We start from the raw sequence: 19,201 nt of genomic DNA, 5'->3' as shown, positions 1-19,201 counted from the left end.
GAGAGAAAAGGAAAAACAATAAACAAAAAAAAAACAAGATCAAGTAATGTAGGCTTAGAGATGGAGAAAGCAGAGATTAAGTATTGAAGCCTTACAGTAAGTTCTTCTTTTCTTAAATTCATTGAAATAGATACCGGTTCCTCACAATTAATGAAAGAAAATTCCTTGATACTGAATATCTTGCTGGAAAAAGAAAAACAAAACCTGATCTAATGATGCTACATCCCATAAGAGGATAGAACAACTCTAGCTAAGTACTTAACAATGAAGACAGGGGGCTTCCCTGATGGCTCAGTGGTAAAGAAATTACCTGCCAATGCAGGAGATACGGGCTCGTTCCCCTGATCCAGGAAGATACTACGTACAGTGGAGCAACTAAGTCCGAGTGCCGCAATTATTGAGCCTGTACTCTAGAGCCCAGGAGCCGCAAATATTGAACCTACCTGCTGAAGCACGTATGCCCTAGAGCCCGTGCTCCACGAGAGACGCCTGCACACCACAACTACAGAGTAGCTCCAGCTACCCACAACCGGATCAACAGCCTACCCAGCAACAAAGACCCAGCACAGCCAAATATAAATAAGTGAAACTACATTTTAAAAAATTAAAAGAATTAAGACAAGGACTTCCCTGTAGGTCTAGTGGTTAAGACTCCTCGCTTCCATGACAAGGGATGTGGGTTTGATCCCTGCTCAGGGAACTAAGATCCCACATGCCATACTATGGGGCCAAAAAAGTTAAAACAAAAAGAAAAGAAAGAAGAAAAGAAAACAAACAAAAAGAATGAATATGTAAACGTGAATCTCCCATCTTCATTTGTGAATAGAATTAGTTATGTGTTTAAAACCACTTTAGTTTCACAGGTTGAGCTATCTTACGAACCAGAATGAGGAACTGAACTATGTTTAAAATGTCTACCCTTAAAAATTTAGACTATGTTGATCAACCCAGATTAAAAGCAAGAGGATAGGGGAAAATATAAGTTTTTAGCTTTTGGCTTATAACCACAAATATGGTAAATTTTTAACACTTGGAAGTTAATGATCTATTAACACAGGAAGATATACTCATACTGAATCCAGAATTTTGGTCATTTACTATACATTGACTTCATTATGTGTAATATTAATTTTTCTGATAAAAAACTACTTTTTCCCTGCTAATAGCCTAAGTTTTCTGTGAAAATCTACATGTTATCCACTGTGGTGGGGCTGACCCTACCCCCAGGTCTGGGTGAGTGTTTGATTTGAGCCATATAGTACATGTGGCATTCGTCAGTGCTATCTGCCAAAATACCCGATTTCTGCACATTCTGAGCACATGATAGAAACGTACTTCCTTGTCCCCTGTGGTTGAGTGGGGCTATGTGACCAGTTCTGGTTAATGAATATTGAGAAATGTCATTTTGTCATTTTCAGGCTAAGTATTTAACTGCTAGTTTAAGTGTATCCAAGGCTCTTTTTTCTGCTACCATGACAGCAACAAAACAATGACTGCCCTTCAACTTAAGTCTGGGAAGAGATGACCAAGAGGCAGCCTGTCTTTGATGAATCAGGTTTTTGTTATCATGTCATAAACTAGGCGAGTCTGCCTTGTATAGCACGTCTTCCTTTTGGTTTCAGTGATCTATTTAGTGATGGGTTTGTGACAGATTTGGAGTAAGAATAAGACCCAGGGCTTTTACGTATAGTCATGGCAAAAGGAAGATTCTTCTTTTCTACTGAACTTGGAGTTTTGAAGATGTAGAAATATCTCCAGCATGAGGAATATGTCAAAGAATGAAACTGGCACAGAGAAAGGCAGAAAAAGCGGAAATACTGAAAAATAATATTTTAATATTATTCTTTATGGCTCAAGTGAAATATTAAAATAAAACTATCCCTAGATTTGTAATTTACATGGACTAAAGGATTCCCTGTTGAGTTTGTTTTTCTATCACTTAAAATAAAAAAAGTCCTTAATGATATGAAGATCAAATTTAGACTACTTTTTTCCATTGAGATACAATATACATATAAATTTATGTGAGTTTGACATGTGCAATGTGATGATTTGATACTTGTATATATTGACAAGTAGTGCCATAATTAGGTTAGTTAGTACATCTATCACTTAAAATTTAGTCTTTAATATGATAATAGACACAACTTGTATTGAAATTAAATAATTTGATGACATCCTTATTTATTCCAGATGTTCTTAACAACTCTGTAATTAAACTCTTTGTTTTATGATACCATCAGCAAACTTTGACAAGTAGTATTACCTGGCAGTGAATAGCCCTTGATCAGACTCCACAAAAGATGAGATTTTGATATACTAATAGTTCCATAAAACATAATCAACCTTTATTAAATCAACTTGTTTATTCAAGAACAGCTGACTTTGCTATTTCTTGAGTTCAAGACTCTTTCCATGTCCAAAATTTCAGGCATTGAGGGAATTATGTTTGGCCCGTTTGAGGTCAAATATTCAATTATACTGAACACTGAAGAACATGAAAACTTCTATGAGCTCCACATGGATGGAAAAGACAATTTCTAGGATTTCTGGTATAATTACCTAAAAATAAAGTAGAAGGATACACAAACCAGCACATATCCACCCTAGGCTGCTTTTTTCAAGTGTTACAGTGTACTGATAACATAATTCCCAGACACATGCCTTAGTGCCACACAGTTAAAGATTTTTCTCCAAGATAAAAAGATCTGTTCCAAAGTACCTCAATATTTTGTCTTTGCAAATAGACAATACAGGGGACTTTTCAAGGATAATTTCTTTTCTTGTTTATTAAACTATATTTTTAGTGCAGTTTTAGATTCATAGTAAAAAGGAGAGGAAGGTGCAGAGATTTCCCATATATCACCTACTCCCACAAATGCATAACTTCTTCCATTTATCCCCATTCCCCATTCCCCACCAGAGTGGTATGTTTACTATAATTGATGAACTTGCATTGGCGTAGCATAGCCACCCAAAGTCCTTAATTTCATTAGAGTTCACTCTTTGTGTGGCACTGAATGGCTAACAATTAAACAATCTGGCAGTTAGAAAAATACATTTTGGTATTTGGCAAAACTAATACAATATTGTAAAGTTTAAAAATAAAATAAAATTTAAAAAAATAAAAATAAAATTAAAAAAAAAAAAAGAAAGAAAGTGAAAGTGAAAGTCGTTCAGTCTGTCCAACTCTTTGTGACCCCATGGACTATACAGTCTATGGAAATCTCCAGGCCAGAATACTGGAGTGAGTAGCCTTTCCCTTCTCCAGCAGATCTTCCCAACCCAGGGATTGAACCCAGGTCTCCCACATCACAGGTGGGTTCTTTACCAGCTGAGCCACCAAGGAAGCCCAGAAATACTGAAGTGGATAGCCTATCCCTTCTCCAGCAGACCTGCCCAACTGAGAAATTGAACCAGGGTCTCCTGAATTGCAGGTGGATTCTTAACCAGGTAAGCTATCAGGGAAGCCCTAAGTGTTTCAAAGGAGAGGAATGTTCTGACAATGAACATGCCCAGGAATCTTCCTTAGAGGAGGCATCCAATTCTAATTTCCCCTACAGAAACCCTAGAAATGGAAATGGCAACCCACTCCATTATTTTTGCCTGGAGAATTTCATGGACAGATGAGCCTGGAGGGCTACAGTCCATGAGATCGAAAGAATAGGACACGACTGAGTGACTAACACTTCAATGGATTTGGACAAATACGTATTGACACATACCCATCATTATAGTATTGTACAGAGTATTTTTACCAACCTAAAAATTCTCTGTACTGTGCCTGTTCATTTGTCTCCAATGCCAAACTCCTATAACTATAATATTTTACCGTCTTCATGGTTTTGCCATTTCCAAAATGCCGTATAGTGTGTATCAAACAGTAGGTAGCCTTTTCAGATTGGCTTCTTTCACTTAGCAGTACGCATTTAAGGTGCCTCCATGTCTTTCTGTGGTTTGTTAGCTCATTTATTTTTGGTGCTGAATAATATTCTATTGTGTGGGTGTTATTTATTCATTCACCTGCTGAAGAACATCTTGCTTGCTACCAAGTTTTGACAGATAAGAATAAAGCTGCTATAACACCTGTGTGTATACATTTTTAACTCCTTTGGGGGAAATACCAAGGAGTGCTATTGCTGGATCATATGGTGGGATTATATTTAGTTTTGTAAGAAATCAACAAACTATCTTCTAAAGTGTACCATTTTGCATTCCCACCAGCAACGAATGAGAATTCCTGTTTTGCCCCATCTTTATCAGCATTTGAAGTTGTCAATGTCCCAGATTTGGGTCATTCTAATAGGTATGTAGTAATATCTACATATGTTAGAGTGTTATGTTAATACTTATATGTTATAAGTGTTATGTTAACACTTATATGTTGTAAGTGTTATAAGTGAGTCTCACTTATATGATATAGATCATCTTTTTAAATTCTTATTTGGCAACTGTACATTGTCTTTGGTGAGGTATCTATCAAAGTTTTTGGCCTATTTTTGAATCAGGTCTTTGTTTTCTTATTGTGGGTTTTAGGACTTATTTATGAATTTTGGATAACAGTCCTTTATCAGATGTACCTTTTGCAAATATTTTCTCCCAGTTTGTGGCTCATCTTCTTACTCACTTGGCATTTTTTGCCCAGTGTAGAAGTTTCTAACTTTATGTTCCAACAATATCAATTATTTTTTTCACAGACTATACCTTTGATGTTTTATCGAAAAAGTCATCGCCTTACACAAGATCATTTAGATTTTCACCTATGTTATCTTCTAGGAGTTTTGTATGCTGTTGTGTTTCATATTTATGTTTACATGCTACTATTTTGGATTAACTTTTGTAAAGGGTATAATATTTGTATCTAGATTCATTCTTTTTGCATGTGAATGTTCACTTGTTCCAACTCTATTTGTTGAAGAGACTGACTTGGCTCCATTGTATTGCCTTTTTCCCTTCGTCAAAGATCAGTTGGTTGTATTTCCTGGGTTCTCTATTCTGTTCTATTGGTCTATGTGTCAATTCTTAAGTGGTCACTACCACACTGTCTTGATCACTGTAGCTTTATAGTTCACCTTGAAGTCAGGGAGGGTCAGTCCTCCAATGTTGATCTTCCTTAATACAGTGAGTCCCTTATATATGAATGAGTTCTGTTCTAAGAGAGAGTTTATAAGTCCACTTTGTTCATAAGTCCAACAAAGTTAGCCTAGGTATCCAACTAACATGATTAGCTATATAGTACTATGCTGTAATAGGTTTAATATATTTTTCACACAAATAATACATAAAAAACAAACACAACAAATAAAGGAATCATTTTTAATCATGAAGTACCTTGAAAAGTACTGTAGTATATTACAATAGCTTGCACACAGGGGTTGACATCTAGTAAAGAAGCAAAACAAGTTACTGACTAGAGGAATGAGAAGAAGTGAGAGGTGGTAGAGCTGAAGGATCATCAGCAATAGGAGATGGAGGCCAAGCTGCAATTTCACTCATGCCTGACATTGATGGCACAGGTTCTGGTTTCTTGCTGGATTAAATTCTATCTACCCTCTTGGAAAAAAAAATCCAGGGATGTCTGGGTAGTAGCTCTTTTTTTCTTGTCATAGATGACAGGGTAGCTTTGGATTGCATTCTGCAATGGCTGCTGCAACCTTCACGTAACATTCTACATCTGGGTCCTGTCCCTCAAGAATAAACAGTACCTCCTCAAATAAAGAAAATCTCCTTGCCATTTCCCGTGTCACGAATCTCTTTGGTTTTTCAGTTACTCCTTTTTCCTTTGGTTTCTCTTTGTTCTTTCTCTGTTGCACATTCGCTGTCACATCCATATTAAAAACCTCCTTAGGTAAATGAAAGCATTAGCTGCTCAGTTGTGTCTGAATCTTTGCAGCTTTATGGACTATAGCCTACCAGGCTTCTCTGTTCATGGGATTCTCCAGACAAAAATATTGGAGCGGGTTGCCATTTCCTTCTCCAGGGGATCTTCCTAACTCAGGGATTGAACCCAGGTCTCCTGAATTGCAGGCAGATTCTTTACCATCTGAGCTACCAGGGAATACTAAGTAAATACTTGCTTTCATCAATAATTTCTCAAAGTATTTCAGGAAACTCCCAGGCAGCATTAAGCTAAGTGGGACTTGATGCTGATCCAGGTGGTGCTAGTGGTAAAGAACTCACCTGCTGATGCAGGAGACATAAGAAACACTGGTTTGATCCCTGGGTCAGGAAGAGCCCCTGGGTTAGGGCATGACAACCCACTCCAGTATTCTTGCCTGGAGAACTGCAAGGACAGAGGAGCCAGGTGGGCTACAGTCTGTAGGGTCACAAAGAGTCAGACACGACTGAAGCAATTTAGCATGCATGCATTCACACACTGAGAGGTTTCTCCATTTCCTCTATCACTTTTCCATGCTTCTTAAATAGTATTGCCGACATCATTGACATCATCAGCACAACAGACTTCACACGTTCTATAATCTTCACAAGTCTTTTTTCTTTAGAATCATACCAGAACAATTCATGTTATAAGAACAAGAGATGTCTGTCATCTTTTCGCCTCGCTCCACTCTCTCAATTATTTTCACTTTTGTTTCCATCGGTATCTCTTGGCACTTCTTAGCAGTACCAACTGTATCACCACTGCTTTTACTCTTTTTTCCATACATCCTGGACTTGAAATAAAGATACTGTTCTACTGAATAGTCCATAGAACAATAAAGTACACAAAATCACAGCCACTTGTAGAGAATGCATACACATGATGATGTATGCCAGACATGTGAACTAACTTACATGGTTGGGCATGCAGACACATGTTCACATCTTTGAAAGTTCACAACTTGCACATAAGGAGACTTACTGTATTATGTTGGCCAGTCTGAGTGATATTTTATTTTTGATTTGGAAAATTAAATTCTTACTTGACTTTCCAATCCACATACCAAAGCTATATAGTATTTAGGAATAAGCCTAATAAAATGTATATAGTATATGTGTGGAGACTTTTTGGCAATGCTTCATTGAAAGACATTGGAAAACAACACAAATTTAAACATATATTACAGGTAATAGATTTAAAGATACAATATACTAAAGATGTCATCTTTCTCCAAACTGACCCATATGTCAGAGGCAATTACCAGCAAAACCCCAACAGTTTGTTTTTGTGGACCTTAACAAATTCTATTTTATATGAGTGGAAAAATTTCAAGGAAAACAAACCAAAAAATATCTGGATAAGAATAATATGATATGGCTTACCTATCAGGGATCAACTTATTATAAAGCCTTAAAAGTTATGACAGTGTTAGATTAGCTCAAAACTATACAACAAGACTGACCAGTGGAACAGTTCAGAAGAAAATCTGTTATATGACAGAGGAGGCTTCACAGATTGTTAGGGAAAGAAATAACCATTCAATAAATCATGCTGTCTATCCACATAAAAACAATATATGAATTTTTACCTCACATTGTATGTAAAAGTCAATTTCAGATGGATTGAAGACTTACATGAAATCCAAACCTTTAAAATTATAAGATAATAAAGAAGAACACTTTTATAATTTAGGAGATAGAAGTATTTTAGGACTGGGACAAAAAACACTGATAATAAAAGAAATATATGATAAATTAGTCACATAAATATAAAACTACAGGCCACAAATTGACAAAGGTTAGCACCGAGACCATTAAAAATTTACAAATCAATGTAAAAAGTTCAAAAATGAGCAAGAAATTAACAGTCAAAGTACCGCACAATTGCATTTATCTCACATGCTAGTAAAGTAAGGCTCAAAATTCTCCAAGTCAGGCTTCAGCAATATGTGAACCGTGAACTTCCTGATGTTCAAGCTGGTTTTAGAAAAGGCAGAGGAACCAGAGATCAAATTGCCAACATCTGCTGGATCATCAAAAAAGCAAGAGAGTTTCAGAAAAACATCTATTTCTGCTTTATTGACTATGCCAAAGCCTTTGATTGTGTGGATCACAATAAACTGTGGAAAATTCTGAAAGAGATGGGAATACCAGACCACCTGATCTGCCTCTTGAGAAATCTTTATGCAGGTCAGGAAGCAACAGTTAGAACTGGACATGGAACAACAGACTGGTTCCAAATAGGAAAAGGAGTACGTCAAGCCTGTATATTGTCACCCTGTTTATTTAACTTCTCTGCAGAGTACATCATGAGAAACGCTGGACTGGAAGAAACACAAGCTGGAATCAAGATTGCTGGGAGAAATATCAATAACCTCAGATATGCAGTTGACACCAACCTTATGGCAGAAAGTGAAGAGGAACTCAAAAGCCTCTTGATGAAAGTGAAAGTGGAGAGTGAAAAAGTTGGCTTAAAGCTCACCATTCAGAAAACAAAGATCATGGCATCTGGTCCCATCACTTCATGGGAAATAGATGGATAAACAGTGGAAACAGTGTCAGACTTTTATTTTTGGGGGGGCTCCAAAATCACTGCAGATGGTGACTGCAGCCATGAAATTAAAAGACGCTTACTCCTTGGAAGGAAAGTTATGACCAACCTAGATAGCATATTGAAAAGCAGAGACATTACTTTGCCAACAAAGGTTCGTTTAGTCAAGGCTATGGTTTTTTCAGTGGTCATGTATGGATGTGAGGGTTGGACTATGAAGAAAGCTGAGCGCCAAAGAATTGATGCTTTTGAACTGTGGTGTTGGAGAAGACTCTTGAGAGTCCCTTGGACTGCAAGGAGATGCAACCAGTCCATTCTGAAAGATACCAGCCCTGGGATTTCTTTGGAAGGAATGATGCTAAAGCTGAAACTCCAGTACTTTGTTCACCTCATGCGAAGAGTTGACTCATTGGAAAAGACTCTGATGCTAGGAGGGATTGGGGGCAGGAGGAGAAGGGGACGACAGAGGATGAGATGGCTGGATGGCATCACTGACTCGATGGACGTGAGTCTGGGTGAACTCCGGGAGTTGGTGATGTACAGGGAGGCCTGATGTGCTGCGATTCATGGGGTCGCAAAGAGTCGGACACGACTGAGCGACTGAACTGACTGAACTGACATATAAGAAAACACAAATATCTAATAAAAGCCATTATGAAAGATGCCACCTTTATTTTAATCAGACAACTACAGATTAAAGCCACAAAAATCCATTTTACAACTATTAGATTTTCGGATTACAAAATCTGATAATATGCAAGGCTAAAAAATATAAAAAAATACTGGGAGAATGAAATTTAGTTCTACCAGTTTGTAAAACCTGTAAAATTGTACATGTGTATACGCTATGCCCAGCAGTAAGACTGGTAGATACTCTGAAGAAGTGCCTACACAATATACTTTGAGTGAAGAGTAATCATAATAGTAATATCCATGTTAGCAAAAATTGAAACTACACGAATATCCCCCAATAAGAACACTGATGATTGAAATATGAAGCTATTCAATAGACTATTATACAGAAATGAGAACAAACTTTATACAATAATAAATGGAACAGCAAGACCATAAGACTATGCAGAAGGGTAGCATTTTTAGAAGTGGCAAGCACAGACAAAGCCACACAAGACATTATAAATGGATGAATAAAAATATATTGATGAAAGTAAAAAAAGTTAAAAGCAAAGGAATGAGTCAAAAATTTTTAATAGTGTTTAACTTTGGTGAAAATGAAGAGTAATTAGGGTAGGGAGGTAAGAGATAGGATGGGAAGAGACAAGTAAAGAGATGTAATTTTATTAATGATATATAATTTCTTAAGTTATGTGATAGTGTTACCAGTTTCTCCATTTTATTATTTTTATATGACATGTATATTGTACAGATATTCTTGTATATGACTCACATATATTTTGATAAGGTTATCTTAAAACCAATAGCATTTTGTAGAAATGGCATTTTTCATGCAAAAAAAAAAAAAACACAATTTCCCATCTAATTCTCTAAAATATTTCTTGCATAATATGAAATAAGCTTCTATTTAATAAATTAATTTCTCCTTTCATTACTACCAAGAAATCTTTTCTGGCTCATAATTAAATGACTGTCATGTTTTGCCCAGAAATCATTCACACATGAAGGACTGTATTACAACAAAGACCTTTTATTCTTTATTTTCAAACTACATTTTGACATCAAATCATTTTATCTTTTTTATATTCTGAGACACGGATTGCTTCATTGTGTTTCTATTTCCACAGAAAATGTTCAGCTAACTTTTACTCTTTGATATAAGAATGTTAAGTAAATAGTTCATATAGGTTTTTACTTAATTGTTTTATGTTCCTCTAGATAGGGAAAACATATATCCCATGTCTAGCACTAATAGCAGCAGAGTATATCACAATTTATCAATTTAGTATTGTCAGAAAGTACAGAAAATTAATGGCGTGATTTATTTTTCCACAAATTTACTCATTAATTTATTTAATTCACTAAATTCAACATGGCACCAACTATGTTGTAATTATGTTGAGTGATTATAAATGGAAAAGATAAATTTAATAACACTATGCTGTGATTTAAGATATACAAAAGAACAGGGCTGGAACTAAGAGAGGAGCAGTTAATCCCTTCTGTAGATCACAGACTATCTTGACATAAGGAGAGAGCTGAGCTTCAACTTATAGAACAAATGAGAATTCTTCAGCTAATTATGGCAGAAAAAGCAGAGAGATCATGTACTAAGGCAAAGAAAATGAGAAGAAAAAAGAAATTTGGCTAGTTGAGTTGATGACAAATGGCAATCTTAGAACGCCAGACAAAATGACACACACACACACACAAACACACAAGTTAGACAAACTCTGAAGCTGGAAAGAAAATCCCCTAGATCTGGGGGGAAAAAAATCTCAAAAAGCTAGAATTCTTTTTCCTTCCTAGGGAACACAAGGGATTGATTTCATGAATCAGCCTGCCCCAATCCCACCAGTCACGCACACACACCAGATGTGTGGGGTCTGGAGTCTAACATGCACTTAGGCACATTACATACAGCCTCCAGCTGTCAGCTAGAACTGACTCAGTCATAAAACTGGAACCCCCAAAAGGACAGTACTGGCCTTGAAATGAGAAACAACAAAAACAACCAAAATCCCTTTGAACAACTGACTCAAGAAAGCAACAAAGAAGCATACAAAAGCTTCTGTGTGTGGAAAGGAAGGGAGAAGAACAGTTGATCTGATCAAGAAGCATAATCAATACTTGGAAATAAATTTCTAAGGCTAAAATTTGTAGAGTAGAATTAGTATGAAAGACAATTTACTAGTTTATACCATGTAAATAGATATCACAGTTAATATCACGCTCATAGGTAAGATAATCTGAATGAGACTTAAAATGGAAGTGTTTACAATGATTAAAGGAATAAAAGAAGAAATAGTAAGCATAATGAAAAAATAGAGAACCTCAGAAAAGATATTTTAAAAATTTTAATATATAGCAATAGCCTTTTAGAAAAGAGAATTATAATTATTAAAATGAACAACTTAAACAATTGACAGTAAAATTGGTAAAATATATGATAAATCTAAGGAAATCTCCACAAATGTAGCATGTAAAATATTAAAAATATTTAAGATTAAGGTGGACACTCATATAAATTATGTTTAACCTATTTATATTTCAGTTCAGTTCAGTCGCTCAGTCGTGTATGACTCTTTGTGACCCCATGAATCACAGCACGCCAGGCTTCCCTGTCCATCACTATCGCCAGGAGTTCACTCAGACTCACGTCCATCAGTTGGTGATGCCATCCAGCCATCTCATCCTCTGTCGTCCCCTTCTCCTCCTGCCCCCAGTCCCTCCCAGCATCAGGGTCTTTTCCAGTGAGTCAGCTCTTAGCATTTGGTGGCCAAAGTACTGGAGTTTCAGTTTTAGCATCATTCGTTCCAAAGAACACCCAGTGCTGATCGCCTTTAAAATGGACTGGTTGGATCTCCTTGCAATCCAAGGGACTCTCAAGAGTCTTCTCCAACATCACAGTTCAAAAACATCAATTCTTCGGCGCTCAGCTTTCTTCACAGTCCAACTCTCATATCCATACGTGACCATTGGAAAAACCATAGCCTTGACTAGGCGGACCTTTGTTGGCAAAGTAATGTCTCTGCTTTTCAATATGCTATCCAGGTTGGTCATAACTTCCCTTCCAAGGAGTAAGTGTCTTTTAATTTCATGGCTGCAGTCACCATCTGCAGTGATTTTGGAGCCCAAAAAGATCAAGTCTGACACTGTTTACACTGTTTCCCCATCTATTTCCCATTAATATAAATGGTCATTTCATTTATATAATAGTTTCTCTTTAATTTCACCATGCTGTTTTCTTGTTTTCTTTCTGTTACCACTTTGCCATATGAATTTTTACTTTTCTTTTGCTTTTATATAATTTATATTCAATTCTAGATTTTTGAAAATGAGTTAATGTCCTATTCTTGATCTGTTAAATTTTTATTCCCAACTCATTAATTTTATCTATTTATTTTGCTAAGATCAAGTGAGTAGTACATTTTGTGAGCACTTGTATTTAAGAAAAAAAAAAAAGCTTGTTAGGTGAAAACCCTAATTCCACATCTTCCCTTCAAATCTATGAAGGCTTTAGTCCATTTATCATGCTATACAGAATGAGCCTGGGGCGAGACTGATTGTATTCCTTCTTACTTAATCTATTTCTGCTGAATGAATGCTTATGGAATTACCTTTTATTTAAAAATACATTTCAATTTGGTATGTTATGTCTAAAGTATAAGTTTTTTTCCATAAATTTTGAAATAACACTTTCTAACTCAAGGTTTTAGTCAACATCAGAAAATTACATTTCTGTGCCTTTGATTATTACTTCTTTTGTGGTTATTTTGGTCTCTTTCTCAATGGTACTTAAATTTCTTAAGTTATATCACTTTAGATGAGTCCTTATCATACCTTGGCGACTTTTCATCTCAGTTTCTTATCTTTGTATCTCACCCTGTTCTTTATTCTTTTCTGCCCCATCCTGATGGTCATTTCTATATATTTTTGTTGTTGTTATTTTTGTTCTTCTTTGAAGTCTTGGTGTTGATTGGTATTATTTTTTTTCCCTTACCACATCATGGAGGAGTTGGGTATTTTCTTATCTTCGAGTGAACATCTGTTCACCCATTTTCAATTTGGTTGTCATTTGAATCTTTCATAGATCTAGAGGGCAACATTTCTAAACCAGTTTTCAGTGTCTAGTCATTTTTGCCAAGTATAATTTCTCTGGACCAAGGTGTAACATTCTCCTATCGGTACTGACTAGATTTCCAGTACTTCAAGTCAATGAAGTGTATGAAAATGTGCCACCCCCAGTATGCATATCTTTTAGAGATATTATTGCCTCTACTGTTATCCCTATATTTTGGCAATTTCATTTTTGACAGTGCAATACACTGCTTCCGATTTCTCTCCACATTCTGCCCTGTTGTTTCTGAGGGATGTGGAAGTACAGCAAAGAAACATTGATCTAGTCACTTACACAAATGATATTTGTGTATGACAGGGATACATTTTTATTCTCACTGGTGTATATAGACTATGAATAAGATCAACAATTGGGAACAGGAAATTGTTTTATTATTATCTTTCTGGCAAATGTAGCTACTTTGTTTTATAATATAAAGTACATGTCAACACAAATTTATTTTTATTAATCCTTTGCAACCTACCCTAGAGACAACTGAAACATTTACTAGATTTTAGCAATAAGTTACCAGTAAGAATCAAATTTTAGAGTTAAGTTCTCATCTTTAAATATATATATATATATATATATATACACACACACACACACACATATAAAATATATGTATATAAAATGTGAGGATATTTGAAAGAGAATGTCTTAATCTGTTAAGACTAATATGTTTAAGTAGGAAGCTCCAGGATATTTTTGGTTTTAAATCTTACTTTACCATGATATACAAGAACATGGATTAACTCAATGCCAATTAGGATATAATACATATAATGTTGTACAGCAAAAGCACAGACAACTGAATCGTGTCTATACTTCTATGTTCGCTCTCACATACCTAATACTAACAAAAGTTTAACTTGGTTGCCTGGCCAATGTTCTACTATTGTCAGCTTCCTAAATTAGAAACGCAGTGGTAAAGAGCAAATACTCCACCTCTCAATTTCTAATCTTACAGCCTCAAACTAAATACATGGCAGATCCATGTGCTATACAGAGTCATGATTAGAGGTAAAATATGTGAGTCCAAACCCAGCTCACACACTTCTTAGGCACAGTTCCTCCTCAGTATCTGGGTGCAACAGACTGATTCCAGGACTCCTAGAGGTACCAAACTCTTCAAGTCCCTTTTGAAATTGGCATAGGCTTTGCACATAATCTAGACACACATCTTCTTTTTAATTATCTCAAGACTAATTATAATACTTGATACAGTTAAATGGTATATAAATAGTTGCCAGTGCATGGCATATTCAAGTTTTGCCTTGGGAAGCTTGCTAGAATTTTTTTAAAAATATTATTGACCTGTGATAGATTGATCCTCAGATGTACAACCTGCAGATAATTGTAATACAAGTTCTTAGTCTCATTGAGTTTCAGACTTCCAAGTGATAAAATGAAGGTGAGGTGGTGGGCAGATTGGATGAGATAATATACATAAGGAATCTGGTTTAAAAAATTAGCTTCTCAGTTAATAATTGTTATTATTTCTGTCTGAAGTTGTTTCTCCCTCTAATGTTTTTTCCAAAAAGAAAAAAAAAAATTGCCTTCAGAATCAAAAAATGTAAAGGTTCCTGTTTACCTTTCTTGTTAGGAAAAAAAAAAGTGTTAAATGAAAGGACAGAAACAAAGATTAGGGTTACTATTTGTGTGTGTGTGTGTGTGTGTGTGTGTGTGTGTGTGTATGCTTAGTCACTAACTTGTGTCTGACTCTTTTGCGACCCCACAGACTGTAGTTCTCCAGTCTCCTTTGTCCATGGGGTTTTCCAGGCAAGAATACCAGAGTGGGTTGCCATTTCCTTCTCCAGGGGATCTTCCTGACCCAGAGATCAAACCTTTACATCTTTGTAATTAACCATATCATAAATTTTTTGAAAGCGAGGATTAATTTTGCCTCTTTTGTGTCAATCTTTTCTCAGAGCATACTTTTGGACCTATGACAGCTAAAACCATTACCCTTCCAGATCCACAATATTTTGTTTCTATATTAAAAATATTTCATCATATTTCGGTGCTGATACTTAACTATATCTGATTACACTTTTAATCATGTTTCTTTGTTTACCATTAAGTCAACTAGAGCCATTAGGGTCAAACTTACCTGTTGAAGTACAAAGGTATGATTCTGTTTGTTGTGGTACTAGCTGTTCTTTTATGATCTATTTCAGACCCAAGATTTTTTTTGTCAGGGTGTGGAGAGCAAGGTAGGAGTACAGTGACTGGCTTCTGAAAAGAATGTGTTGATGGGTGCTGAACATGAATCATAGGGCTTGTGGATAGTACTGAGTAGGAAGTCTCTTGCTGAGTTTTTAAATATGCCACCAGAGATGGTTCAATTGGTTGAACCTAAACAAAGAAAAATAAAGGATATATATTGCTATATCTTAATAGCAGAAGATGCAAAGTATCAGCACATGTCCAAGTCAATTTTCTAAAAATTTATTAGAACATAGTTTTATACATTTTTCTCTGCATTGTTGGCTAGAATCAACACTATCTTATGAAAGATCATAGCGATTGGTCCTCTTTTTGCAAAGTCTTTGTAAAATCTAGGTTTCTTGTTCTATGTTATAAATAACTGAGAATCACTGTTAATTGTAGGCAACAAAATGACCCAGAAAACAAAATAGACATTTTACATAATTTCTAATTAGAACTATTGTTAGATCAAGTGATCTTCAGAAACTAGACAAACAAGACTACATTTATTTGTTTCCTCTCACATAAGAATGGCTAATAAAAATAACTAGAATGATTTCAAAATTTCACAGTTTATAGAAAATATTTATGAATCAATTATTTATAATATGTTTTCTTCCTGACTTTTCTTCCCTTACCCATTATGGTAACAACTGGGAAAAAATAGGAGACCATGAGGGAGAGTTAGACTAGAAGGATAGGAAATATTGAAGAAATATGTTTTCTAAAATGTATATTGATACATAGTTGTACGTCTTGTATGTAATGCTTGTATGAATTAAATTCTCATCCCCAAAAGAACTGTTTTATAATTAAATATAACCAAATATTCATAATCAGAAATGTTCTAATTGATTAGCTTCTTTTTTAAACATCCTCTCAGGTGGAATTCTTGAATTATACAAAAGCCCCAAAGTCCAACATTAATTCTATCATAGATATTCAACATTTTTTTGGTCAACAAATATCATAAACAGTACAACAAAATAAGACAAAAAATAGCTAGAACAGGCTTTACAATAAGTCAGGGATTTCTTTGGGAATGAGATTTAATATGCTCTAAATCACCACTATTTCACTGATGACACTGTAAGTTAGGTGATTAAAAGTATGAAAATTCATTTATTGCTATATTAAATATTTGTATCTTCTTCCCTTTTAGGACAAAGTTTGATAACCCACACAAAGCCTCACCAGTTTTTAATATTTACCTTTATTTGTACAAGCACTGGTGAGTTGAAAACTCCTAGAGGGTAATTTAAGGATATTCGGGAATCCATGGTTGTCTTATGAGTAAGACCTTTCTTTGTTACTGTAAAGGACTCTTTCTTTAAACAAGACATAACAGAAAAGATCCCCAACTTGTAAACTTTCACTTCAGCACAGGTCCCCTGTGTGGATTGAAGGATATTAAGACAATGACATTAAAACACATTAGTAGTGCATTATTCTGGAAGTATATGCTGTACATATTCTACAGCTGTGGGGAAAAAAGAAAAAACAATAGCTATATGCTGTTTCTGTCATTGAGAATTTCTTCATTAACCCAAAATGGATGGTCCTTTCATGAGATAAACTAGAAGTAGTTACTAGGAGTTTCTCAAACTTGAACCACACAATAGAAAAAAAGAGAAATAAATATATTTTTCAATTTAAATTATTCCCCTGAAAAGGTAAAAGGTAAATTTAGTGTTTTCACAAATATTAATCATGTTTGGAATCCTATCCTTCTTTTCCAGAATGGACTTTAAGCACTGGCCTCTATCCAGAAAGTTTAACAGTTTTAGAAATTCTGAGGGCTAAAATTTCATCATTTGGGTAGTTTACACCAATCCTACAGCACTTATACTGTCAGCAAATTCCTTCCTCTGACAATTCATAACCTCCTGATAAAGTCATTTTCTCTATTTCTCTCTTCCATGCAGGGGGAGCAGATGATTGCAAAGAGACACACTTGTGTTTCTTTTTTATATAGTGACATTTAAATTTGGAATGCATATATGCAAGGACATATTCAAGCTTTTTTATCACACAGAAAGGAACTGTGTACATAAATGAAAACATAATTATCTACTCAATATAATCACCAAAGCTTAAAATGAAGAGGAGGACTTAGAAGTAATCTGGTCTATTCAATGCTTCCCCAAACACCAGCCGAGCTCCACCCAGGCATGAGAGGATAATCATCCAGACACACACACAAACATTTCAGGACAATCACAATGGAAAATAATCTATCATTTGAAAACTGACTAAGGAAGAGATTTCACAATATCTCTGCATGAATCTGTTGCTGGGAAAATTCACGGCATGATGAATGTTCTTAATTGGCCAGAGGGAAAATGGTGAGAGGTAAGAAAAAAGGTTTTCTCGGAACTCATGATGGTTGCCATGCAGTTAGAGTATATTTGGCAGATACTGGGGAAACGGAAGGATTTTTAAGCAGGGGAGTGTCATGAGCAGAATTCTGACGATGGTTTATCTGACTCCAGAATTAGAATTCTTAAATGTCGTATGAACCACACAAAAATTTGGAAGGAATCCAGAGTTTAAATTTTCTTGGGCTAAATATAGGGATAACTACCATTAGAAAACTATTAAAAGAAAAGTATATGCTTTTATTTTTCTGAGTAGAAATGTTCTCCCTTTTTTCTTTTGCGCTATTTATTAACCATCTTCATATCTATTTGGTGAAAAGCATATGTGCTATGAACATTTTTTGTTATTATTATGATAGTCACATGGATAGGTCAATGGTAAAAGGCCACAAGCTACTTCCTAGACTGAATAGAAAACGTCTTAGTTGCACGAATTGGAGTAAATAATTAGAACAGGCACAGCTTTCATATTCAACTGTATAATCTTGTTTATAACTCAGAAAAGACCCAAATTGGAAGAGGAAAAGATGAGTCAAGAAGAATTCTTTGTATGTATGGCGTTTTTTTACATTTATTCCCTACCCACCTCTACAAATAATAACAACTTATATAAAGCTGAAAAGTAAATAATTTTAATTATTTAAAAATAAGTTCCCGTGGTCCAGAGAAGAACTTCAAATTTTAGTTCCCATCAACTCTATGCTCAGTTTAATAATTGTGCATGTATTCTTTCTTCAAAGCATATGATTTTGTCACCACAGATGGCTAGCAGTTCAGTTCAGTTCAGTTGCTCAGTCGTGTCAGACTCTTTGCGACCCCATGAACTGCAGCATACCAGGCTTCCCTGTCTATCACCAACTCCGGGAGCTTGCTCAAATTCATATTCATCGTGTCAGTGGTGCCATCAAATCACCAAATCCTCTGTCATCCCCTTCTCCTCCTGCCTTCAATCTTGCCCAGCATCAGGGTCTTTTCCAGTGAGTCAGTTCTTCACATCAGGTGGCTAAAGTATTGGAGCTTCATCTTCAGCATCAGTCCTTCCAATGAATATTCAGGACTGATTTCCTTTAGGATTGACTGGTTTGATACCCTTTCAGTCCAAGAGACTCTCAAGAGTCTTCTCCAACACCACAGTTCAAAAGCATCAATTTTTTGGTTCTTAGTTTTCTTTATGGTCCAACCCTCACATCCATACATGACTACTGGAAAAAACCATAACTTGGACTAACCATCCTTTGTTGGCAAATTAATGTCTCTGCTTTTTAATATGCTGTCTAGGTTGGTCATAGCTTTCCTTCCAAGGCGCAAATGTCTTTTAATTTCATAGCTACAGTGATTTTGGAGTCCAAGAAAATAAAGTCTCTCACTGTTTCTATTGTTTCCCCATCTATTTGCCATGAAATGATGGGACCAGATGCCATGATCCTA

General features: G+C 35.5%; 1 protein-coding gene across 1 annotated transcript in view; it reads right to left on the bottom strand.

Moving 5' to 3' along the window:
- Positions 1-19,201, bottom strand: part of DTHD1 (death domain containing 1) — an 84,324-nt gene that overhangs the window by 56,916 nt on the left and 8,207 nt on the right. Inside the window, exons 4-5 of the mRNA XM_015471609.3 lie at positions 16,607-16,786; positions 15,298-15,542 (exon numbers count right to left, since the gene is read on the bottom strand). Of these exons, the coding sequence (XP_015327095.3) occupies positions 15,298-15,542; positions 16,607-16,786 (425 nt within the window). The remainder of the gene's footprint in view (positions 1-15,297; positions 15,543-16,606; positions 16,787-19,201) is intronic.

This window comes from Bos taurus, chromosome 6 (genome assembly GCF_002263795.3).
Source record: "Bos taurus isolate L1 Dominette 01449 registration number 42190680 breed Hereford chromosome 6, ARS-UCD2.0, whole genome shotgun sequence".
Classification (NCBI taxonomy): domain Eukaryota; kingdom Metazoa; phylum Chordata; class Mammalia; order Artiodactyla; family Bovidae; genus Bos; species Bos taurus.
This window is presented reverse-complemented; position numbering and strand designations above follow the sequence as displayed.